We start from the raw sequence: 22,239 nt of genomic DNA, 5'->3' as shown, positions 1-22,239 counted from the left end.
CAGCCTGGCTCCTGTGTCTGGGCCCAGCCACCACGTTTACCCCAAGTCCTCTGCCAGCTGTGTGCAGGGTAGCTCATCAGCCATAGAAACTTACTAGCAGATGCCCCCCATCACGCTGGACCCATGAAGCCCTCTCTGCCACCCTGGACCCATGAAGACTGGCATTTAGAAAACCAAGGGGGTGTGCTTGGTTTTGAAAAGAAATATAGCTCACTTGGTAATGGGTCTTAACTGCCCTGCCTTCCCCCACCCCCATAAACAACCACCACTCACCTCATTCTAATAATAATTAGGGTGGAAATTAATTGAAGAGCCCTCTTGCAATGATGACATCTGTCAAGCAACCAGACACGTGGATTTTGCTAAATTCTTTTATTTTTGTTTAAATTTTCACTTCAATTTTAATTCTTGAAGAACAGCCTTGACAACATATATCGCACTCATTATAAGAAGCAAAGGGTTATATCAAAAATTATTAGTATAGAATCACAGGAAATCTGGTTTGGAACCAGAAAAAAATACAAAACAGATATAGATACATAGACACAGGACATTTTTTATAATTATTTGGAAAATGTTATTTCCCCCTAATTCTTGTTTCCTTTTTATGTGCATACGATGTTTAAATTTTACAAAAAATGAAAATAAAGACTAGTATTTTACAAAATGAATAACAATGTTTGGTGCGTGTGTGTATGTGTGTGTTTCTACATAGGCTTCAGTCCACTTCCAAGTGTGTTGTTTTCTGTACAGAATATATCCACATCCATCCACAATAAATCCTGGAAGGTCCATTAGTCTCCTTCTGTTTTATTAAAATTCCCATGGTCCTCTTTTCCCCAAAAAAGTGTTTTTTCTCACCAGACACAAGGTCCTTTTCTTTTCTTTTTCTTTTTGCTTTTCTTTCCTTTCCACCATGATCACAGATCTGATCCTTAAAAAGTCTTTCTCTCCTGGGTTGCAGCTCCAGTTTGCATTTCTGCAGGGTAGGCTGTTCCTGTTGTTCTGGCCCTCTTCCCCCACTCTACCCATTGCCCTGCTTGCCCAGCTACACCCTGTATCAGCCACCCAGTGTCCCCAAGGCTTTGGAGTCCATGGTCCTCACTGGCTCTGAGTCTCTACGGGGCAGGGGTAGGTGAAAGTCGCCCAAGGTCTAGGAGCACTGGATGGACATGTAAGGCCAGTTGAAGCTGCTCCCGGACAGTAACATATCACGGATGAGAGTTTCGATGGGGGTTTTACCTACCAAACGGACGAAGAAGAGCTGCTCGATGACTGAGGAGGACACGGTGCGCAGCGAGGGCAGCCGCAGGAGCAGTTTGCCGAAGCGGCTGGGCTGGTTAGGGTACTGGCTCCTTACATACTCCTCAAGCGCACACTGTGACTTCTCCTGCAGGCTCTCGATGTGCGCAGCATCCGACAGGCCACAGGCATCTGCCCCAAGCAGCCACAGGGAGGAGAAACAAGGGGAGGGGGCAAACTGTTAGGTCCATGAACAGCAAAGGCATGGATAAGCTGTTAAAGATGTTTTAGGAAGGAAAGGGAGGGAATAGAAAAAAAGGGGGGGAAGAGAAAGATTTTCTTTTAGGCCTCCCCATTCCTTCTCCTGTATTCTCCTTTTTCCAGCCCCCAGTACAAATAAAAATAAATCGAGCTCCACCAAGCCTCGGGGAGCTGGAGAGAGCAGCATATCCATGCAGAAGCAGGCAGCCTCTCTTGTTCCTTTGTTTTTCCTCTTTCACCTTTGAATTAAATAATGTACGACGCTGGAGCCATGTTTGCTGGTACACAGCAACCTGTCCTTTGCCTGTAGGGGAGCATCTTTCTGCTGTGCTCATTAAAGGGATGCCCCCCTGTGCCCTGGATTTTGGGGTGTTCAGGAGTCATGAAGACACAGGCAGCCAGGACACAGTTCTCAAAGGCTTCTTGGAGTGCTTCCCTCAAACTCAAACAACCCAAATGCAAAAAAACAAACAAACAAAAAAACAAAACAAAATACCGAAAACCACAAGTAGAATCTAGAGGTTCAAGAACAAATGCAAAGGAAGGAATCCTGGGGCTGGCAAGTGCCTAGAATCAGATCAGGCCCATGCGTTCACACTATAGGATTTGAGATCTGCTATCTATGCAAGAAAGAAGTCTGCGGCAAATCCTTGGTGAGGGTATACGTGTCTATCAGGGCCTTAGATCAAGTAATTGAAAATTGGTCACATCTCTGTAAGCTATATAATAATCAGGAGGAATAAGCTCAGTTACTCCAGGCTGCAGAGGGGAGACATCTTCAGCAATCAGACACAAAGCTGGGCTAGAGGCTGCTTCTGCTGCTGCTTTATAACTGGGGCATGGGGAGTTTAGGGGGTGGGGTGGAGGCAATAGGCTTCCTGGGGTAGGACCAAGAGAGAATGGCACCTACACACAATGACAGCATCTCAAAGGCTGTGTGTTTATCTCACATCAACCAAGGCTTTTCTTGGGCTCCTAAAAATATTTCCAGACAACAATTTATACCATATCAACTAACTAGAGGGAGGTGAAGGGAAGGGAAGGTGGAATCAAAAGTGCAAAGTGAAAACTTCCTTTCCTAGTTCAAACACTTGTGTTGTTTCATCAATTAATAATAAATATTTTTTTTAAACAGGAAGATCACAGAGAAACCCTGAACCAGTTAGGAGGTTACCAGAGATCAAAGACAGAGTTTGCTAATCTATAGATCTGGGAAGAAATTCATGCATGGGGATATTCTCAAAAGGACATTATACAATCATGAATGGACAAATGTGACCCTAAGAAGACACAACAAATGAGTCAAACTGAAAAGTGTTGCCTGCCGAGTTTCTGCACTTTATGTCTTTATATTTTAAGAACTAGGATTTACAAAGCATTCAAACACCTTCATCTACAAGGCTATGGCCTTGAGCGAAAATACAAATAATAAAACTAGTGATAATTCAAGAACTTCTGAGGCAAGTCTCCTTTGACCCCAGATCCAGTCTGGTTTGCTCTCAGATGTCTAATTACTCCAGCCAGCCACTTGGGTGTATCTACACTGGTCTGCCCTGGGAAGCTAGTGAGATTTTATGGCTGGCAGGCTGAGGTCAGGAGCTCATTGGGGTTTTGCTGGTTACAGAGGGGACTCTGAGGTCTGCCCTTGGCCCTGCCTACTAACCTGACCCCTACTGAATGACCACCAATGCAGACTCATATTTACATCTATCTTGCTTATCTTACCTCATGCATTAGCTGCCCATTATTCCACAGGATCTCTTTCAGTCTTAGACAATGCAATAAGAAAAGGACCCACTGTTACCCAGGCAGATATTTTTAAAGACCCATATGGCATCTCCCAAGGATTGTCAAATATTTATGTGATATTTATGATTAGGACATCCATAGTGCAAGGTCACTACCCTTCTCTTAGTCAGGCTACTCCAAAGTATAAAACTTCAGGCAGGAAAGGCATACTTGGTCCCTACACTAGCTGTTTCCACTTATTTCCTCTGAAGGCAGGCATGCCTATTGCTGGGTCTGGAAGTCAGGTGCCAGCCAGCCAGTCAGCCTGTAACTCCCTTCAGCAGAATCCCTAGTTCTGGTCTGGCTCCTCATTCTCCACATCCTTTCTTCCTTTGGATAGTACTGCAATGGAGATGCCCACAGTTGTGGTCACTGAGCTCTCAAAACCATGGAGTAGTAGTGGGAGCAGAGATAGGTGAGCAAGAGGTGCCATGTAGCATATATTTATAGTCCATGAGTTATATCCCAGATAGGGAAAGGAGGTGGATTGGGCAAAACCCATGTCTCACTTTTTATTTGGCAATGTCAGTGTGGGAACCCTCAATATTTCTTCTACTGTATATGGAAGAGAAATTATGTAAATAAATAACCATTACTGCTCAGGCCCTCCCGGCTTAGCCTTTGTAGTGCAGAGAATGTATTTCATGTTGTGCATTCAGAAGAGTTTAGTGTTCAGGAAATATAGATGTAATCAGCTGCCATAACTAGAAATCAAAGTTATTATTGTGCTGAAAATGGATTTATTGTATTTATGTTAACTAGATGGCTCCTTTCAGGGAAGGTCTCATTTATTTGAGGGAATATTTAGGTGTATGAATTAATGAATTTTTGAAAAAAGTAAGTTCAGGTCATGACCTAGTCTTTGGATGCTGTCCAGAATATTAAGGATTAAACATACCATCCAGAGGCCAAATGTGAAAACCACCACAGGGAACCCCCGAGCCGGCTTCAAATACTTAGCCAGTGCTAACCTCTTTGGACAATATGTCTAAAACTGTCTTTTCCATCAGTCAAAGTTTGCTTAAAAGTTGGATGACTTTGAGAAGGCTTCCCATGAATTCCCTTCTGGCTAGCAATCAAAACACGTTTAGTCAAAAGTGGAAATGTGCTACACAGGGGGGGGTGGGATTACTACTGACAGCTCTATTTCTATTTTCAGATAGTAGGCTTGCAATTTCCCAACAAAATAAAGCTATTGTTCACTCTGAGACCTCCCTTTGCATCTTGAAGAATTCAGGAAGCATCTTTAGGAAAACTTTTGGAAAGGCATACTTTTCACAGGGATTTCTTAGGATGAAAAGTGGAAGGTAAAGCCTGAAGAACTTCACAATCTCCCCTGCAGCCTGTCCATTTCTTTCCTCTCTCTATGGGAGAGGGTACAAGTTCAGAAAACCCAGGAGCTCAAAGAACCATAGAAAGCACAGAAAGAGGAAGAGAACTTCTTCCTTTAAAAGACCTCTGTCCAGCTCTACTTTCCATTTCTGCTTCAAGACACCTCTCTAGATGAGATGAAAAAAAAAAAAAATCCCAGCTTTCCTGACACTGGCTTGCTTCCTGATTAATTTGGCTAAAGTGCCGGGTAGTAGAGAGCCAGCCAGGCCCTAGGCCTGCCAGAGCGAAAGCTGCCCCACTACTGCTTCCCAGGCTCTTTGTCACTTTTGAAAAACACATTTCCATCAAGAAGACTTATTAAGATAAAATGCATTTGAACACTGAGGAGGCTATTCAAGAAATCTTCCATTTGTCTTAAGATTCACACTTTATCCTCTTGCAAAGAATAACTCACTCTCCTCCCAATGGATCTGCATTTGCAGGGAAAGTAAAAGGGGGCATTCCAAGTCCATGGCTCTGGCCACCCTGCATACAAATGAGATTCTCTTGTCTAAATAAATTATCTGCTGTTCAGATCGATATTAATACTACATTTGCTACATTACAATATTGTGCAAATTTAAGTGTCATTTTCATACAATGTAAATATGATTCTTCATGCATGAAAGCCAAGAAATATTGATAGATTATACCACTGCTCACTGTTCAACAAGGCCTTAAGAAAGAGGTTTGGCCATTTCTGCTTGAGACTGGTTTTAATTTGGCCATTGGGGGTCCTGGTTCCCGGGCAGACTTATTAGGGTGGTTTATTTGTTCTGTGAATGGAAGAATTAAAAACAATAATGCCAATAATAGTGATAAAAGGACAGCTCATCCTACTTAGAGTGGGCAAGCCTGAGATCCAGTGGAAGCTCACCAGTGCTGCTCACCGACAGCTTCTTTCTAGCTTTGTTTATATTTCCCCCCATTACCTGCTGTCCCGGGTGTTTATATGTTTCCCTCTTGCAGGTTACAATAATAAAAAGCGGTCAGTGTTCTCAGAGGCTCAGGCCAGAGCCTTCAAAGGCTACGTTAATGCACTTTCCTGGAAGTTAATTTGAACCATCTATCATAAGAGAAATTGTTAACATGCATGTTACTACCGCCTACATTTAATTTGATATTTTTAAGGCACTCTGTGAAATTTCGAACGCTCAAGTGTTCTGCATGGCCTGGAGATTTATCTCTAGGCCAGGAATCCACCCAGACTTATGGGTGTTCAACAGAATTGCTTTTGTATTTTCTTCTTCTTCTTTTTATTTTTTTTTTATCTTTCTTGTTTAGAAGCTGTGTTTTACGGCCCTCAATAACCTCAGCAACTGCAAACATGAATGGTTTCCGATAAGGGAAAATCAGGCAGCAATAAAGCGGGATTATTTGTGATTTATTTCTGCGGCTTCTTCTTTCTACCTGTGTGTGTGTGTCTCTCCCTGTGTGTGTGTGTGTGTGTGTGTGTGTGTGTGTGTCGAGGAAACTCATCCAGGAGCGTGCTACCCAGAGCAGATAAAGCCACCTTCCCTCATCCTCCTTCCTTTCCTTTCCTCCCCTTGACTCGCTCTGCTCCGGCACAAACACAAGCAACATAGACGCACCGCATAGCACACACGCGCAGCCAGACGTAGCCACAGTACCGCCCTGCCAGCCTCCTCCCCCCACCCCAAGCAGACAGGCACCCTCCACCACCGCTGCTTAGCTGGGGGGTGATAGGGGGGTAGGCAGGCCGCCCAGGCTGCCTTGGCCGGCTCTCTGTGTGCCTCACCCGCACCTCCAGGGCTCCCCGCATTGCCCGCCGCGCTCCCTAACATGGCAGAGGCAGAGGCCCGGGCCGGGCCGCGATCCCCTGTGGGGTCCTCGGGGCCGGGGCAGGCCCCAGGACGGCCAGGGCCTTGCATGGCACGGCGGGCGCCGAGATCCAGGTCCTGCGGGGATGGGGGTGCTCCCGGGGCGGCCTGCCCGCGGCCACCGCGTCCGTCCGCAGCTCACCTGACGTGAACAGCACGATGGCTTTGAGGCAGCTGTACTCGGCCGAGTCGACGTGCAGCGCCTTGAGCTTCTCCACCTGTTCCTGGAAGATGCGGATGTGGTCCATGAAGGCCACGACGCGGTCGGCGGACATGGGCGAGGCGTGCAGGCCGGCGGCGGCCAGCAGCGGCGCTACGTGCAGCGGCATGGAGCACTGGGCCGCGTTGAGCACGAAGAGCTCGCTCCAGGTGAGGCGGAGCAAGGACACCTGGTCGGTGATCTGCAGATCCGGGAAGAAGGGAATGTTGCGGGCCCACTCGACGGCGCTGAAGAGCAGGCGCGCGGCCAGCTCGCAGATGTTCTCGATGCCCATGATGTTGTTGGGCTGCATGCATTGGCTGCCGTAGCGCGACGTGGGGTAGGGCTCGGCGCGCAGCAGCAGCGAGATGTAGCCAGACAGGTAGCAATGGCCATTGAGGGGGTCCCCGTTGGTGAGGGCGTACTGGCCGGGATTGGGCTGAGTGGGAGGCATTCTTCCTCGCTGAACCGCTGACAAAAAGAAAAGAGAGAAAAGAGGCAATGTGCATCCAGGGAGCTTGCGAACATCGCTGCGCCGCAGCGCACCCGACACAATGCGGAGGCTCTCCCTGCAGCCTCCTGCATTCGGTGCATTTTTCCCCCCGTTCACGCTCGCTTTCACTCACAGCCCACACCTGGAGGAAATCCGGGGAGAGGTCAGCCAGCACTCTGGTTCCATATATCCTCCAGCCATCGGCTGCACCTCTCCTGGCCACCCCAGCCCAGCCAGAATTAGGCCTGACTGACTGCACGACCTCCCCCCCCCCCACCCCATCCAGCCCCAGCTTGGTAGCACAGACCTCAAAGGCCAGAGAGCAAAAAAAGCAGAAAAATAAAACCCCAACTATCCCTCCAAAATGAAACAAGTAAATCAGGATAAAAACAGAAAAATAAAGGAAGGAAGAAAAAGAAAGAAGAAAGGCAAAAAAACAGAGGAAAAGTCCTGGTTCTAGGCAAATGCCTGGTTATCTCCTCATTTGCAAACAAAACAATATTTTGCTCAAAACAGTCACACATTCTTGAAAAATGTCATAGAATTGTCCTTAAATCAGATACAAGTTCCATACCCCACTAACCCCTTACAACTTTTGACAAGAAAACAAGTATCCTGCACCCTCCCCTCCTCCTTCCTCCCCGTCACCCCAACACAAAGTTCTCACTGTTAAAAGCAACACAACATAGAAAAATATTCAAGAAAAAGTTGAACTTACAGTAGCCAAACATTATTGTGAAAAGTGGGAAATATAACTAATGGCTGTCCTGCGCGGTGGCACTGCAACCTGCAGCTAGCTTTTGCCCAGTGAATGAACGAGCTTGCAACTGCAAAAACACTGGATTCATTAACCATCTGAATGCAAAACGTAAGCATGCTTTGAGTTCTTAAAGCTGACCAAAGTTTTTTTTTTTTTATGTGTATGTTTTACTTCAACAGTGCCAGCGTTTTAAATTGCCATGTAAACAAAGACAACTTTAGGAAAAGTTAGGGTTACTGGACTCTCCCCCCAACAAATTAATATAGATATAGCTACCTATATGTAGTCATCTTATTTCAGATTATGCACTATTTTCTTAAATTTGCTCTGATTCCAATTTTAAGGCAAGTCCAATGCAATTTAAGCTCTTGAAACATGATGGCTAGAATACTCTCCCCCCCCTTAATTATAGTTTTGAACTTGGCAGGTTTTTTTTTTTCAATTAATTGAGAGCACAATTCAAAGGTTGTTTTTTTTTTTTTTGGTATGTGGTGTGTTTATGTGTGTATGTGTGTTTATGTGTGTGTGTGTGTGTGTGTGTGTGTGTTTTCCAGATGCCTACAAAAATCTCCCTGGAGCTAGAAATGAAGTCGTCATATTTGTCTGCTTCTTGAGATCTGAAAGAATTCAATTTATTTTCTTGTAGCATATAATATATAATTTTAAAGTCAATTACAAGAAGAAGTAATCTGCATTCTGCAAAATTGACTAGTTCTCTCATTCGACTCCAAGACATCTCTAATGATTGTCAGAAGATAAACTTTAACTGTATATGACTACATATATTTATAAGTGCCGCATCTCTTGCCACACGAACAGGAAGCATATCTAAATACAACATCGAAAGTTGTGTTAAAAGAAGAAACCGAACCCATACAACACAGGGATTAAATGATGTGGAAGCCCATGCCAGCTGCAGTCTATGCATAACAGCCAAATCAGAAGGATCGGTAAATGCCCTTGTAAATTGTAATTTGTATGCAGTATTTAAGCAGAGGGTGGAGTTTGATGAAGAAATAAAACGAGTATCATGCTTTAAAAAAAATGACACAACTATGAAAGCACAGTTCGGTCACAAACTTTCCTTTCAAAGTAGAGGGGTGAAAACAAGGCCACAGCTCTGGAGGAGGCGGCCCCAGCTCGGTGAAAAGGAGAGGGAAACCAGTGAACAGGCCAGAAGCCCCCCTTCCCCCCTAATTAGGCCTACAAGTGCAATAAATCTCACTCCTCTTTTTCCAGCCTAAGCTTCTCAAAGGATGATGCAGCAATGAATCCGGGGGTCTGGGGACTCCAGTGCCCAGCCCTCCCCGGTGGAAAGGAAAGGAGCGGGGATGAAGAGAGAGATGGAGGGAAGGGAAAGTGGAATGAATGACAAAAGCACGGCAGACACAGAGTTTCCCCGGGACAAATAGGCAGACCCCCGCCCCAAGTTCATGCCAGCAGCACAAGCCACCCTCAACCCAAGCATCCTCACGCACACGCAGGAGACACACTGAGCATATCCAGGACAGAGGCAGGGAGGGAAGGGATGGGGAAGCCAACAGCTCACGATCCGGGGGACACAATCCCGAGCAGGCAGCGGGTGGGGGGGAAGAGTCTGGAGCTGGAGCGCAGGCCGGGAGGGGGGGAGGCAGCGGCAGCGAGCGGGGGAGGGGGGACGCTGGGGGGAAGGAAAGGCAGCAGGGACAGGGGAGGGAAGCTGGGACGGGACCGGGACCGCAGGAGCCCCTACAAGCACCTCACCGGCAGCCACCCCCGCGCGCGCGCGCCAGAGAGAGAGGGAGAGAGAGAGAGAGAGAGAAAGCCCAAAGCAAGCCAAGCCGGAGAGGGCCGGGGAGGGAAGCGCAGGGGGGAGAAAGAGAGAGAGAGAGAGAGAGAAGCAGAGAAGAAATATTCACCTTCCCGCCTCATGCCCACTTTGAGGCACTTCTTGAGGCGGCAGTATTGGCACTGGTTGCGGTGGTGCTGGTCGATGGGACAGTTCCTGTTGGCACGGCATGTGTAAGTTAAGTTCCTGCGGACGCTCCTCTTGAAGAAACTTTTGCAGCCCTCGCAGGTGAATTGGCCGTAGTGCTTGCCGCTCGACTTGTCCCCGCACACCACGCACTCGATGTGCTGCTGGCTCTGGCCCGAGCCGGGCGGGCCCTGGCCCTTGTCCCCCGCCGTGCCGGGGGGTGGCGGGCGCTCCGGGCTGCCCCGGGGGTCTGCGGCGTGTGCGGGGCGCCCGAGCCCGCTTGCTGCTGCTGCGGCGGCTGCTGCTCGCCCGCGCCGCCTCCTCCGCCGCCGCGGGCCGCCTGCGCTGCGGGGTTGCCCCCGGCCACGTCGTCCTGCGGATCTCGCCAGCTGCTAACTACCATTGCCATATCTTTGGGCCCGGGGAGCGCTGGGGGGGAGCCGAGCTGCTCGCCGAGGGCCGCGGGGCTGCGCGCGGGCGCGCGGGGGCGGGGATGGGGCCGGGGCAGGGGGGCGGGGGAGGGGCCGGGGGCCCCCGCCGGGCACCCCGGGGTCGCGGGAGCCGAGCCCGAGCCGGGCACCGGCCGCCGCTAGTCTCCGCCGCTGCTGTCGCCGCTGTCGCCGCCGCCGCCGCCGCTACTGCCTGGGCCGCCCCGCCGCCTGCCGTTGCGCGCCCGCCTGCCCGCCCGCCCGCCCTGCTGGCGTTTTTTGTTGTGGTTCCTGCTGTTTTCTTTCTCTCTCTCTCTCTCTCTCTCTCTTTTGCAGCCCCCCCAGGCTCTCAGGCTTCCCCCCCCACAACACCCCTGCTCCCCTCGCCCGCTCTCTCTCTCCACCCCACCCTCCCCACCCCACCCCACCTAGCGCTCCGATCCTGGGGGGGCCACGCTCTCCTTCCTTGCTTCCTTCCCCCCCTCCCCACCCACCCCCCCAACGAGCAAGCTCTCCCCGGCTTTTTTTTTTTTTCTTCTTCTTCTTCTTTTGCTTCTTCTTCTTCTTCTTCTTCTTGTTGCCCAAGTTGCAAAATCACAAATGGCACAGGCGGCAGCAGCGGCACAGGGGAGCGGCGCGGGGCGCAGCGCCGGGGGCGGCGGGCATGGGCCACGGCGCGCGCACTACACACACACTCGCCCTCTGCCTCGCCCGCACCCCCCACGCACACACACACACACTCACACACGCACAGGCACACGCACACGCAATCTCTCTCTTGCTCACCGGCGCCGGGCGCCCGCCCGCCTGCCCGCCGGGCCGCCTGGGCTAAGCGCTGCGCGCCGGCACAGCCGACATAGAGGAAGCCGGCGAGGGCGGAGGCGGCGGCGGTGGTGGAGAAGGAGGAGGAGGAGAAGGAGGAGAAGAAGGAGGAGGAGGTCGCGGCTGCAAACCCCGCTGGAGCCGCCGCTTCAGCAGCTGCAGCGGCGAGCGCCCCTGGAGGAGCCGGGGTCCGGGCCCGAGGAGTCCGAGCTGCTGGAGTCGGGGCCGCCGGAGCCGGAGCCGGAGCCGGTGCGGGAGCCGGGGCCGCCGCGGCCGCCGCGATCGCTGTTCTGTCCCGGCTGGAGCCCTGGCTGGGCTCGGGAGTGCGGGGAGAGCGGGGAGTCGAGCCGAGCGCCGGGCGACGAGGCTGCGGCGGACGATCAGGGCGCGCTGGAGTCGGGGGGCCAGGTCCAGGGCCGGACGCAGCCAGCCATTCAGGAAGGCAGCGCTGGGGAGCGGGAGGCGGCGGCAGCGGCAGAAGCGGCAGCAGCAGCAGCCGCCGGCGCAGAGGATCGCACACTTTGCTCTTTTTGTTGTGCCGGTGGCGAGGCGCGGGGCTCTGGGCGCCTTCTTCTTCTTCTTCTTTCGGGAGGTGCCGGAGGGGGAGAAAAAAGACGAGAGGATTCACGCTGCTGGCGAAGATCTCACAGCGAAGTCGGACGCAGAAAAATCAGAAGAAAAGGAATTGCAAAAAAAAAAAATTTAAAAAACCGAGAGACATCCAAAGTAGGTCGAATAAATAATCCTCTTCTTTTCCTCTTTCTTTTGCTCCTTCTTCTGCTTCTTCTGCTGCTATAACACACAGAGCTAGTTAAAAAAAAAAAAACCCTGGAGATCGCCCAAAAAATGTTCTTTTTTTAGTATTTTTTTTAAATAAGTGCTCTTCAGCCGGGAACCAACACCCTCCCTCCAAAAAAAAAATCCTATATGTATAAAATAATGATAAGAATACGAAAGGGGTGCTTCTCTCTTTCTCTCTCTCTCTTTTAAGTTTAGCTCTCTCTTCTGTAGGAATGGAGTAGAAGAGACAAGTAGGAGGGAGAAAAAGGAGAGACAGAAGAAGAAGAAGAAGAAGAAGAAGAAGAAGAAGAAGAAGAAGAAGAAGAAGAAGAAGAAGAAGAAGAAGAAGAAGAAGAAGAAGAAGAAGAAGAAAAAGAAGAAGAATACCAGGGAAACAACTAATAGACTATGGAAGAAAAGAGAAAGGGGAGAAAGAAGAAGAGGGGAGAATGAGAGCGAGAGAGCGAGAGCGAGCGAGAGATTGAGAAAGAGAGAGGCGGAGGGAGGGAGAGAGAGGGGGAGAGAGAGGAGAGAGAGAAAGAGAGAGAGAGACCCCAAAATTGAATGCGTTTAAACGGGAGGACTCGCAGAGCAATGTTTCCGAAAGGGGGATCCGCGCGAATGTCTGTATATAGTGAACTTTGACACTACTATTGAAACTGACACGTTTCTATGGAGATCGCTGCCTTATATGGAGCTCGTGTCAAGGAGCCAAGAGAAGGGCTGCTGGCAACTGATAATCAAAGGCGACTGACTGGTCAGAGCCCCGAATCGGGGGGGGAAGAGAAAATGGGAGGCTAAGGTTAGCCAAGCCTCCAGCACGCCATTGGTTGGGGAGCCCCTCCCCCTCCTCCTTTTTTTTCTTTCTCCCCGACCCCCCCCCCCCATCCATCCTCCTGCTCTTGCTGCTACCTACGGATGGGGATGGGGCTGAGGATGGCGAGGGGAGGAGAGACGCTGGGGAGGGGGGTGTGCTGCTTCTGACAAGCGCAATTTACATTGAGATCGCCCTGCGCTGCTATTTACTCGGAGACCTGATTAGTATGGGTCGTCTATGGTCACACACACACACACACACACACACACACACACACACACACACACACACACACACACACACACACACACACTCACACTCACACACTCACATCAGAGGGGGGAAGGGAGAGCGAGGTGGGGGGGAGAAGGCTTCGCGATGGGTGCAAAGAATTCCAAAGGAATGATTTTTTTTTAATTTCTTCTCAAAGTTTTTTCAAATGATCTCTTACGAGCGGGAGGGGAGGGGGAAATGCCAGGGGGAGTTTTTTTTTTTTTTTAAAGGGAATTCAACTCACCCTCTTAATGATTCGTAAAATACACTGGGGTTTGCACGGTTTTATTCTTTTACATGTGAGAATAATAATACGAGCGTGGGCTGTGCTGCTGCATTTGTGTGCTTTTATTTTATTTTTTTTCTTCCAAGAAACAAAGTAGGGCCTTATTTTTTTCGGTTCAAAGTAGACCTCGGCTTTAAAAGTTTAATGACGACAAAACAACTCTCCTGGAATTTGCCAAAAAAAAAAAAAAAACAAACAAAAAAAACAACAACAAAAAAACAAAAAACAAACAAACCGGAATCAAGGTTTCTATTCATCTCTATGATGATTAAAAAAGAAAGAAATAAAGTTTTCAATCAATATGATTTTTTTCTTTTATCCTAGGGTATCTTCAAATGTTCCAAACTCCCAACAGCGCTTTAATAATTATTGATTAGTAGTGAGTTCTCCTTCCTATTGGTGTGTGTGTGGGGGGGGGGGGGTAGTTAATGTCGCCAAGTCAAAGTCCCAGAAAGGGGGGGAAAGGACAAGAGACGGAAGATGGGGACAGTAGGAAATGGTGAAGAGGCAAGAAGATTGGGGGGGGGAGAGCAGGAGGTGGAGGAGGGGTGAAGGGAGGCGGGAAAGAGGGGACCAAGAGGGGGAGGGAGGGAGAAAGAGAGTGAAAGGGACAGGAGAGAGGGAGAGGGAGAAAGATGGAAGGAGAGGAGAGAGGGAGACACACAGAGAGACACACAGAGACTAGAGACCGAGACAGAGGAACAGAATGAGAGAGAGAGAGAGAGAGAGAGAGAGAGGGAGGGAGGGAGAGAGAGAGAGAGAGAGAGAGGGAGGGAGGGAGGGAGGGGAGAGGGAGAGAGAGAGAGAGAGAGAGAGAGAGAGAGAGAGAGAGAGAGAGAGAGAGAGAGAGAGAGGGAGGGAGGGAGAGAGAGAGAGAGAGAGGGAGGGAGAGAGAGAGAGAGAGAGAGAGAGAGAGAGAGAGAGAGAGAGAGAGAGAGAGAGAGAGAGAGAGATTGAGAATGGGAGGAATGAGAGACCCCATTCACGCAGCCGATTGGTCTCGGGAGGAGGGGAGGGCGGGAGGATCCGTGGCCGCCGTGTGGCCTGCAGGAATCGCTGGCTCCGGCTGCCACCTAGCGGATGGGAAGGGCGTCAGGGAGGCGCACACCCTCCTCCCATCCCGGTAGGCAGCTTGTGCCTTTTTTTTTTTCCTCCCCAAACGAAGACAGCACTTTGAAAATTCTTTCAATGGATTTTTTTTTCCTTGAAAGATCGTACTGGGGGAAAATGATACTTCTATTAGTTACATATTCTCCAATCGCATACTGGCACCCCCCGCGTTTGGAGATCGCTCCCCTAGGCAGGCTCAGGCGGGCGAGGAACCGCGCAGTGACAAAGCCTTCGCCGCCGCCTCCGGGGGTGGGAGTCGCGCTCGCCGTCCTCCCCACCTCTCGGCTGGCTTTTGGAGAGCGTAAAAGTTTATCTCAGCTCCAGCGCCCCAAGCTCCAGCACGCCCTCAGGTAAAGGTGGGGTTCTATAGCCAAGCAGTGTCGACAGAGGTAGGGCTCGATTAATAATAATAATAATAATAATAATAATAATAATAATAATAATAATAACAATAAATCCTTCTCCCTTTACATCTCACCAGGGAGGGGTTTGAGAAGCACTGCTTGTTTGGGGGTGCGTTTTTTTTTTTTTGCGCTTTCTGGTCTTCTCCAGTCGGGGAGTAGGCGATCGCTGAGTGCTGAGCGACGATTATTATTATTTTTTTTTAAAAGAGCAGAATAAAGGCTTGCTCCATGCCTACCCCTCTTCCCTCCATCCAGCTCGAATAATGGAAAGACCAGTCATTGCACTCCGCAAGCAGCGGCCCATTGTACACAGCGGATGGCAAGGAGGCGAGAGGGGCCGGCTGGGATTCAACACGGGCCCGCGCCCCTCGACCCAGATTAACGTGCTCACTGACTCCTGGTCAGTAAAATAAGGTGAAATCATCCCAGTTAAAAGGAAAACAAAATAAAAAGAAAGGAAGGAAGGAAGAAAGAAAGAAAGAAAGAAAGAAAGAAAGAAAGAAAGAAAGAAAGAAAGAAAGAAAGAAAGAAAGAAAGAAAGAAAGAAAGAAAGAAAGAAAGAAAGAAGGAGAAGAAAGGAAAGAGAGAACCAACCACCTTGCAGGGACCCTTTTGACTCCCCTGTGCAGTTTAGAGAAGAATCAGACAGTCCAGGGCAGAGACAGGGAGCGGAGAGGGGGAGATAGGGAGGAAAAAAAGGAAAGAAAGAAAGAAAGGAGGACGTGGGGCGAAGAGAGCGAGTGGCATGGCAGGGCAGAGCAGGAGAGGACCCGGAGGCCCTGCCTATCGGACGCCTGCTTCGCGCGCGTGGGCCCGTGGACCCCGTTTTGTAGGTTTGTGGGCACCAGAAGCCAATCTCGCCCAGGTCCTGCTCGATGCACCCAGGCAAGTAAACGAAACGCTTTTCGTTTCTGGGGAACTCGGGGTGGATCTCGCGGGAGGGCTGGCTGCCCGGAGGCTCCCTTCGGCCCACTGCTCGGCCGGGCCGGAGAAGAGGTGATTTGGGGCGGGACGCGGACATCTTTCCACCGGGCCTGGCTTTGGGGGGTGGGATTTGCCCTCACCTGGTTCCTAACCCGGACGCTGTAAGACCGAGGCCGGGATCGTGCCGGGGCCCGCCGCCTCGGAGCCGAGGATCGATCTTTCTGGGCCGCGGAGCAACGGAGCAAGTTCTAAAGAGGTTTAGCCAGCCAGCCAGCCTCCGGGCTCTCCTCCCCACCGCCTGCAAACAGCTGCCCCGTCCTGGCACAGGGGGGCGGGGGGCAGGTGGGGGTGCAAGTTTGCAGGTTGGGCATCCGCACCCACCCAAGGGGGAGTGGGTGGCAGAGTCCGGCGGGGCTGGCCTGGGAGTCCACTCCGGGTCCACCGGCCTCAGCCCGGCCCGGCCCGGCGGTTGCAGCGCAGCTCTCTGCTCCGGCCGCCACTTGCGGGGCGCCGTTTGTAACGGGATCCCCGCCACCCCCCTTAAGGTAACGCGATCGATGGCTGCCTGTTTGATGCGGGCGATAGTGTCAGCGGATTAAAAGGGACCCCGAGCTGATGTGTTGTCCCCGGCGGAGGCGGAGAAGCGATCACCGGATTCGCAGCCTTGCAGCCGAATCAGACAGCTCGCGGCGGGGCTAGCAGGGACTGGGAGCTGGGGTGTCTAGGGGGGTGGTGTCACCTCCTAGGGGTGGGGAACTGGATGTGTGTGTGTGTGTGTGTGCGTGTGCATGCGTGTGTGTGTGTGTGTGTGTGTGTGTGTGTGTGTGCGCGTAGAAGGCAGAATCTCAATTGCAACTAAGGGGAGCGGTTTCCTCCGGGCAGAGCCGAGCAGAGCAGAGCTGGGGCGCGCGTGTGCGTCAGCGGGAGCGCGAGTTGGGGGGCGGAGGGAGCCGACGTCCGGGTCGAGCCGGCGGGCCGGGTGCGCGCCCCAACCCCGCTGCGGTGAGCTCAACCTCGGGTCGGGCCCTGCTGGCAAGAAGGGCCAAGGTGAAGCCGGCCGGAGGCCACACGCCCAGAGCGTGGTCGAGTTCCCTCTCCCCAGTGGGGGGACAGGGGGTGGAGCTTGCCACCAGCTCCCCCCCCACTTCGAGCTTCGCAACTTGCTCGAGACCCCGGGAGGAGGGCAGACGCCGGTGGGGGGACTGGGGGGGGGTGACACCGGACCTTCCAGGTGTCAGACGACAACCGCCTGCGGCTCTCTGGGGGAAGGAGGACGAGGTGCAGGAAGCCTAGGGGTTCCCCGACTGAGTGGAGGGGAGCTGGGAATGGGGTGGGAGAGTCGTGAAGCCCAGAGCGGCTTTTTTTTTTTTGGGAGGAAGAAACTGATCGCATTGCTTGGGGGGCTTCAGGGTTAACTTTCCCTGGAGAGAAGGGGGGGCAGGATGAAGCTGGGACCTTTTTCTGGAGGGTTTGCTCTCTTACTCAAGCCTGGGTTTCTCCCCCCCTCATCCTGTCCTCCGGGGGTCCGCGCTTGCCAAGCCGAGGAGCGCCTCCACTTGCGCTCACAGCCCCGCCTCCAGCAAAATGGCTTCCGTGGAGGGATTGGGGCGGGGGTCAGCTCAGGTCCTGGGGAGCTTTGGCTTCCCTTCTGCAAGCCTGTCATTAGTTCCTGCTTCCACTTTGGCACGCTGGACCGATGCGCCCCACGTCCCACCAGGAGCTAACCTGTTACTGGCTTGGGCAGGAAGGGAAAAGCGATCCTATTTTGCGAGAGCTCCTAGGGCTCCAAACTGTGAAATTCCACACGCCAGTCTAGGCACGCGCAGCTGCAGAAGCTGGACGCAGCGCAGCTTCAGTTTCCATCCCCCCCACCCTTTCTCTCTTCTAGATTTCTCCTGTCCCTTTCCATCCAGAGCATTTCCCCTCCCCATGCCTCCCCCAACTCCTTTAGCTGAGTCCGCTGGTGGATTTAACCCGTGGGCCCAAAGTCCCTTGTGACCCTTGCATCACTCTTTACTTGAGACTGCTAGCCACAGGCCCTTCAAAATCTCCTATTTCCTGGGAAGGCCGATCTAGGGAAGGGAAAGGCCTGCTTTCCTCTGCCTGCTGGTCCCCAGCAATGCACACAGTCTCCTGGTCATCCTAAGAGAAGACAAGATCTTTCTTCACTTGGGGTAGAAGAATCAGCTTGTAATTAATAGTGCTCTTTGCAAGTTGTTAGCTCAAATCCTGGTGCAACGTTAATCACCCTTTTGTTGTTGTTTTTGAGTTCACCAGGAATAGGATAGGGGGTAGAATCCTCAAAGGACAGGGTCCTAAGACAGATGCTCTACCACTGAGCCACATCCTGGGCCCCTACATCAGTTTTAAAGAGCACTTGACACAACATTTGATCTCTCCTAGACGGATGTCTAGTACATAATTGTCACCTGTGTAAGAGAGAAACCAAGATTTGTGATTGCACAGACAAGGCAGTCTTGCATTCCAGATTCCAGAGTTAAGATCCAAGGAGACTTTCAGCTCCAGTTTCCTCCAAATCTCATATTTTGTCCCCTCATGGAAATCGTAAATTATTTTTCAGAAATTTCGCAGTACTTTGAACTTATTTTCCTATTTTGCTCTCTTGAAATTCATCAGATCTGTTATTTTTATCTTTTGAGACAATTGAACTGAGTGAACTTGGATACATGTTTTCTAAATCTAGTTCTAGCTATAAAACTGTCCAAATGATCAGATACACATAGATACTTCTATTCCTTAGCCCTTCCCCATCTCCTAAATGATTTTTAAATGGCATCATTCTGTTTAGAGAGACCACAGAACAGAAATAACCATGTTGTATCAAGCCCATCTGGAGATGAACATGCCTGCAATCATTGGGAGAAAGGTCAGTTCTTCTGATCTTACTGCAGACCTTTTCCCAAAGAGCTTATTTTAAAGGTGCTGAGTCAATTAGTTTCCCTTGGCATGAGATTAAGGCCCGGAAGAACGCAGTTGAAGAAGATATATTTAAAATAGTCTTGCAGGTTCTTTTGTGAAAAAAAAAAAAAAAAGAAAGGGGGGGTGATTGAGAGACACAGGACTGACTTCTTAGTGCCCCAAATTAGAAACCCCCCTCCAAACACAAAATCCCCAGTCTATCTTAGAAATCTTTTCTTTTGCAATATTGAACTCAATTTGTATTGTGTCTGCTCAGCTGTAAAAAAGTTCTGCCTTTGTCAACATGAAAACAAGGGTGGGAAGGCCAAGTTGTGAGTTGACCTGCTACTTTGAATGACTTGCTCTTAGCTTGCCAGTGTATCACAGATCCAGCAGGCTCAGGTAGTATCATCAGGTAGCCCAGGTATTTCTTCTTTGTCACCATTGGGTCAAAACGTTCTGAGATAAGTGCTTTGCCTTAATAAGCAGTTTAGTTTTCTGTTACAGACCAATCATTTCAAAAGCTTGTATTTTGGAAAAAAGAGATAAGGGAAGCATTTCTCTTTTCTGCTCAGGCCCGTAGTTAGTTAGAGGGCCTAGGAGTCTCGGTGGGAGACTGGGAGGAGAGCAAGTGCTGACCTTTGGATGCAAATCAGGTCTCCTATAAGAGGAAAAGTGACAATCATTCCCAGCACACTAGTAAGCCAGGGACAAATATTTACTTTTGGTAAAAATCAAGCCTGAGCTATCTAACTGCTGGGGGGGTGGGGAGAGAAGAGACAAAAATGAACCAGAAAGATTTATGTCATAAAACATTTATTTATTTTAAATGCCTAAGTAGAGTGAAGAATAACTGCTTGGCTTTGTTTCTCAGGGAAAATTGATTTGGGTTTGGATGAAAAGTTGAAGTTTTTAAAATGAGGTTGAAGTTTTCTAAAGTACCTTGGCAATACAATTAGCTACACTATATAATCATTTCCTTTAATTGCTATCTGTCAGAGGACCTACGACTTTTACTGCAGGATTAGCCCATCAGAATTAGATCTGAGTTGTACATTCTTGACCAAGGACTGCTTGAGTATGTTTAAGCCTTTAGTGTCACTTAGTTCAATGCCTATAAAATAAACTAACCTAGTTGGAAAAGTACTGGATCACAAAGACAGTAGACCTGTTGTAAAGGCAGTCAGGCTACAATTGTATTTACTTATCAGAACGTTGATCTGAATAATAAGCCTAACATTTCTTTTTAAGTTGTCAGGGGAAAGATATGTTTATTTCACTGTCTGCCATCAGCAAGGAGAGAAGGGATTTAGATAATGTTTAAAGGAGAAAGAATGAATATACAACACCACTGATACAAACCACATGGATTAATTATTCCCTTTAGTATACCATGTATATTTTATTTACCCATTTTAGAGTGAATAATAAACTTAGTTCATCAGTGGGAGGAGTTAATAAAGTATTGCAAATGCATCTTCTAACAAAACTCAGGGATAGTTTTACGGTTTATTGTTAACCCTTTGCACGAAATCTTCTGAAGCTGAAAAGAAAAGGGAAAGGGCTTTTGTGCTTGTTGATCCTTGCCTATTCTAGGGCTCAGGTTGGTGTGAAAGAGAGGAGGAGGTCACTTGAAATCTCCTTTTATCTACTCTTATTTTCTCTCTGGATCAGCAACTTTGAATAGACATCATCTAATCGCTCTTAATGGAAAGAAAGTATGAGGGCAACTAAAATGCCTTTCCTCAAGAAGTGAATGAATACATGTGTGTAGAGGGCTAGCTGAACTTGCATAGGACTGCAACTATCTGTCCAAATATGCCTAGAAGATTTTTTCGCCAGGGTGCATAGATCTATATGTAGATGTTTCTTATACATTATGGGGAGAAGGTTGGTTGGGTAAGTTACTTTATCGCCAATATGCCTTCATGTCTATCTTAAGATTCTTTTGTAAAGCCATATATGCATTTGCCTGATTCTTTCCCTTTTTTCTCTCTCCTCACACTGAGTTGTCATATTTAAACTTTAAAAAAGCAAATAGTTGAAAATAAAATGAACAATCTTTTAGCAAAGACATTTTATTTTCTTTTAATGGTAAGTCACACAGGAATTGTAGGATTTCTCTTAGTGCATAGAGATGATGTGACAGGTAAGAGTTATGGGGGTGGGTAAGAGGAGACCATTACTTTCATTTCCTCCCCCAATATTTTTCCTTTTGTTCAAACACTAAGTACACTAGTGAAAAACCAAGAGCCTCTTGTTAGAAAAATTAGGAGTTTTTCTTATTGTAGCTACACATTCCAAATCATTGAAGCTGAACTCTTGATTACAATTTGTTTTGAAATTAGAATTACTTTAGTAAGCCTCATGTGCAGAGTAAAACAATATCTAAGTACTTTTCCTTAGGCATAGTTATATTTACTTCATAAAGTAGAAACAGACCTTAGGTTACTAAATTTGAATAAGGACATTTGATTTCTAGGGTGAAATATCAACTCCTAAGATGCAGCATTCCCCCTTCATCCCCCTACTTTATTAAGTAAAATTCTAAATAAAAATTTCTAAGTAAAATTCTTTTCACTCCCAGACCCAGGGACACTTTGCAGTAAATTCCTTTCAAGGAATACTTGGTTACCAGGGTTACAAGTTCCCATCTCAACCTGCCAGCTTCCCTGCCCCTTTGCTCCAGAGCACAGAGATCCTTGGCTGTCAGGGCTGGGACCTGAGTCTTCTCTTTCCTAACTCCCAGCCTATAGGAGATCCAAGTTTTAAAGTTGCTTCAGAGGTGGGGTGGGAGAGGATTAATCCCTCTTTAACTTTACTCCTTCTAGCCCTCAATTCTGGACCCCAGCAGATCTGTTTCCTCAGGTCTCCTAGTGAATAGGAATGTAGGAGTCGACCTGTCCAATAAAGATTAAATTAAGTAGAAAAATCCCAGCCGCTGGATATTTGGAAGCTCCGTTGGGGGCGTCCAAACTGACATTTAACACATTTTTTCCACTCACTGTGCACAAATCCGGGACCTCTTAGGCTGAATTTTAGAAAAGAAAGAAGAAGAAAGGATGATAGAAGGTAAAAATAAAGAAAGTCACAGAAGAACCTCAGTTTCAAGGGTGGGGGAGAGTGAGATTGGAAGGAAAAAAGGTTGAAGTCTGATCTTTCCAGTATTTTCTTGTTCGGAACCACTTCAAGAACTGGAGATTCTTTATTTGAGGGCTTGAATTGTGCTTATTTTTTTTTTCTTTTACTGGGTCTGGCTTTATATTTGTTCATTAGAGAGATATTATTATAGTCCAGGGATTGTGTTGGAGGAGAAGTGGTACCTGCATAAGCTACATAATCCAATTACATTCTCTATGTTGACTTTTTTTTTTTTTTTTTTTTTGGTTTTTGGGGTCCACACCCGGCAGTGCTCAGGGGTTATTCCTGGCTCCAGGCTCAGAAATTGCTCCTGGCAGGCACAGGGAACCATATGGGACGCGGGATTCGAACCGATGACCTCCTGCATGAAAGGCAAAACGCCTTACCTCCATGCTATCTCTCCGGCCCCCTCTATGTTGACTTTTA

The 22,239-nt window shown here is 49.1% G+C and overlaps 1 protein-coding gene across 1 annotated transcript; it reads right to left on the bottom strand.

The window, feature by feature from the left end:
* Positions 1-357: 357 nt before the first annotated feature.
* On the bottom strand, positions 358-10,327 carry NR2F1 (nuclear receptor subfamily 2 group F member 1). Its single transcript, XM_049769141.1, is given in 4 exon segments — positions 358-1,434; positions 6,646-7,173; positions 9,854-10,126; positions 10,129-10,327. Coding segments are annotated over 4 exon segments (1,272 nt in total). The 5' UTR covers positions 10,319-10,327; the 3' UTR covers positions 358-1,153.
* Positions 10,328-22,239: the final 11,912 nt, after the last annotated feature.

This window comes from Suncus etruscus, chromosome 2 (assembly GCF_024139225.1).
Source record: "Suncus etruscus isolate mSunEtr1 chromosome 2, mSunEtr1.pri.cur, whole genome shotgun sequence".
Lineage (NCBI taxonomy): Eukaryota > Metazoa > Chordata > Mammalia > Eulipotyphla > Soricidae > Suncus > Suncus etruscus.
The sequence above is the reverse complement of the archived record's forward strand: the minus strand, read 5'-3'. Positions and strand labels throughout refer to the sequence as shown.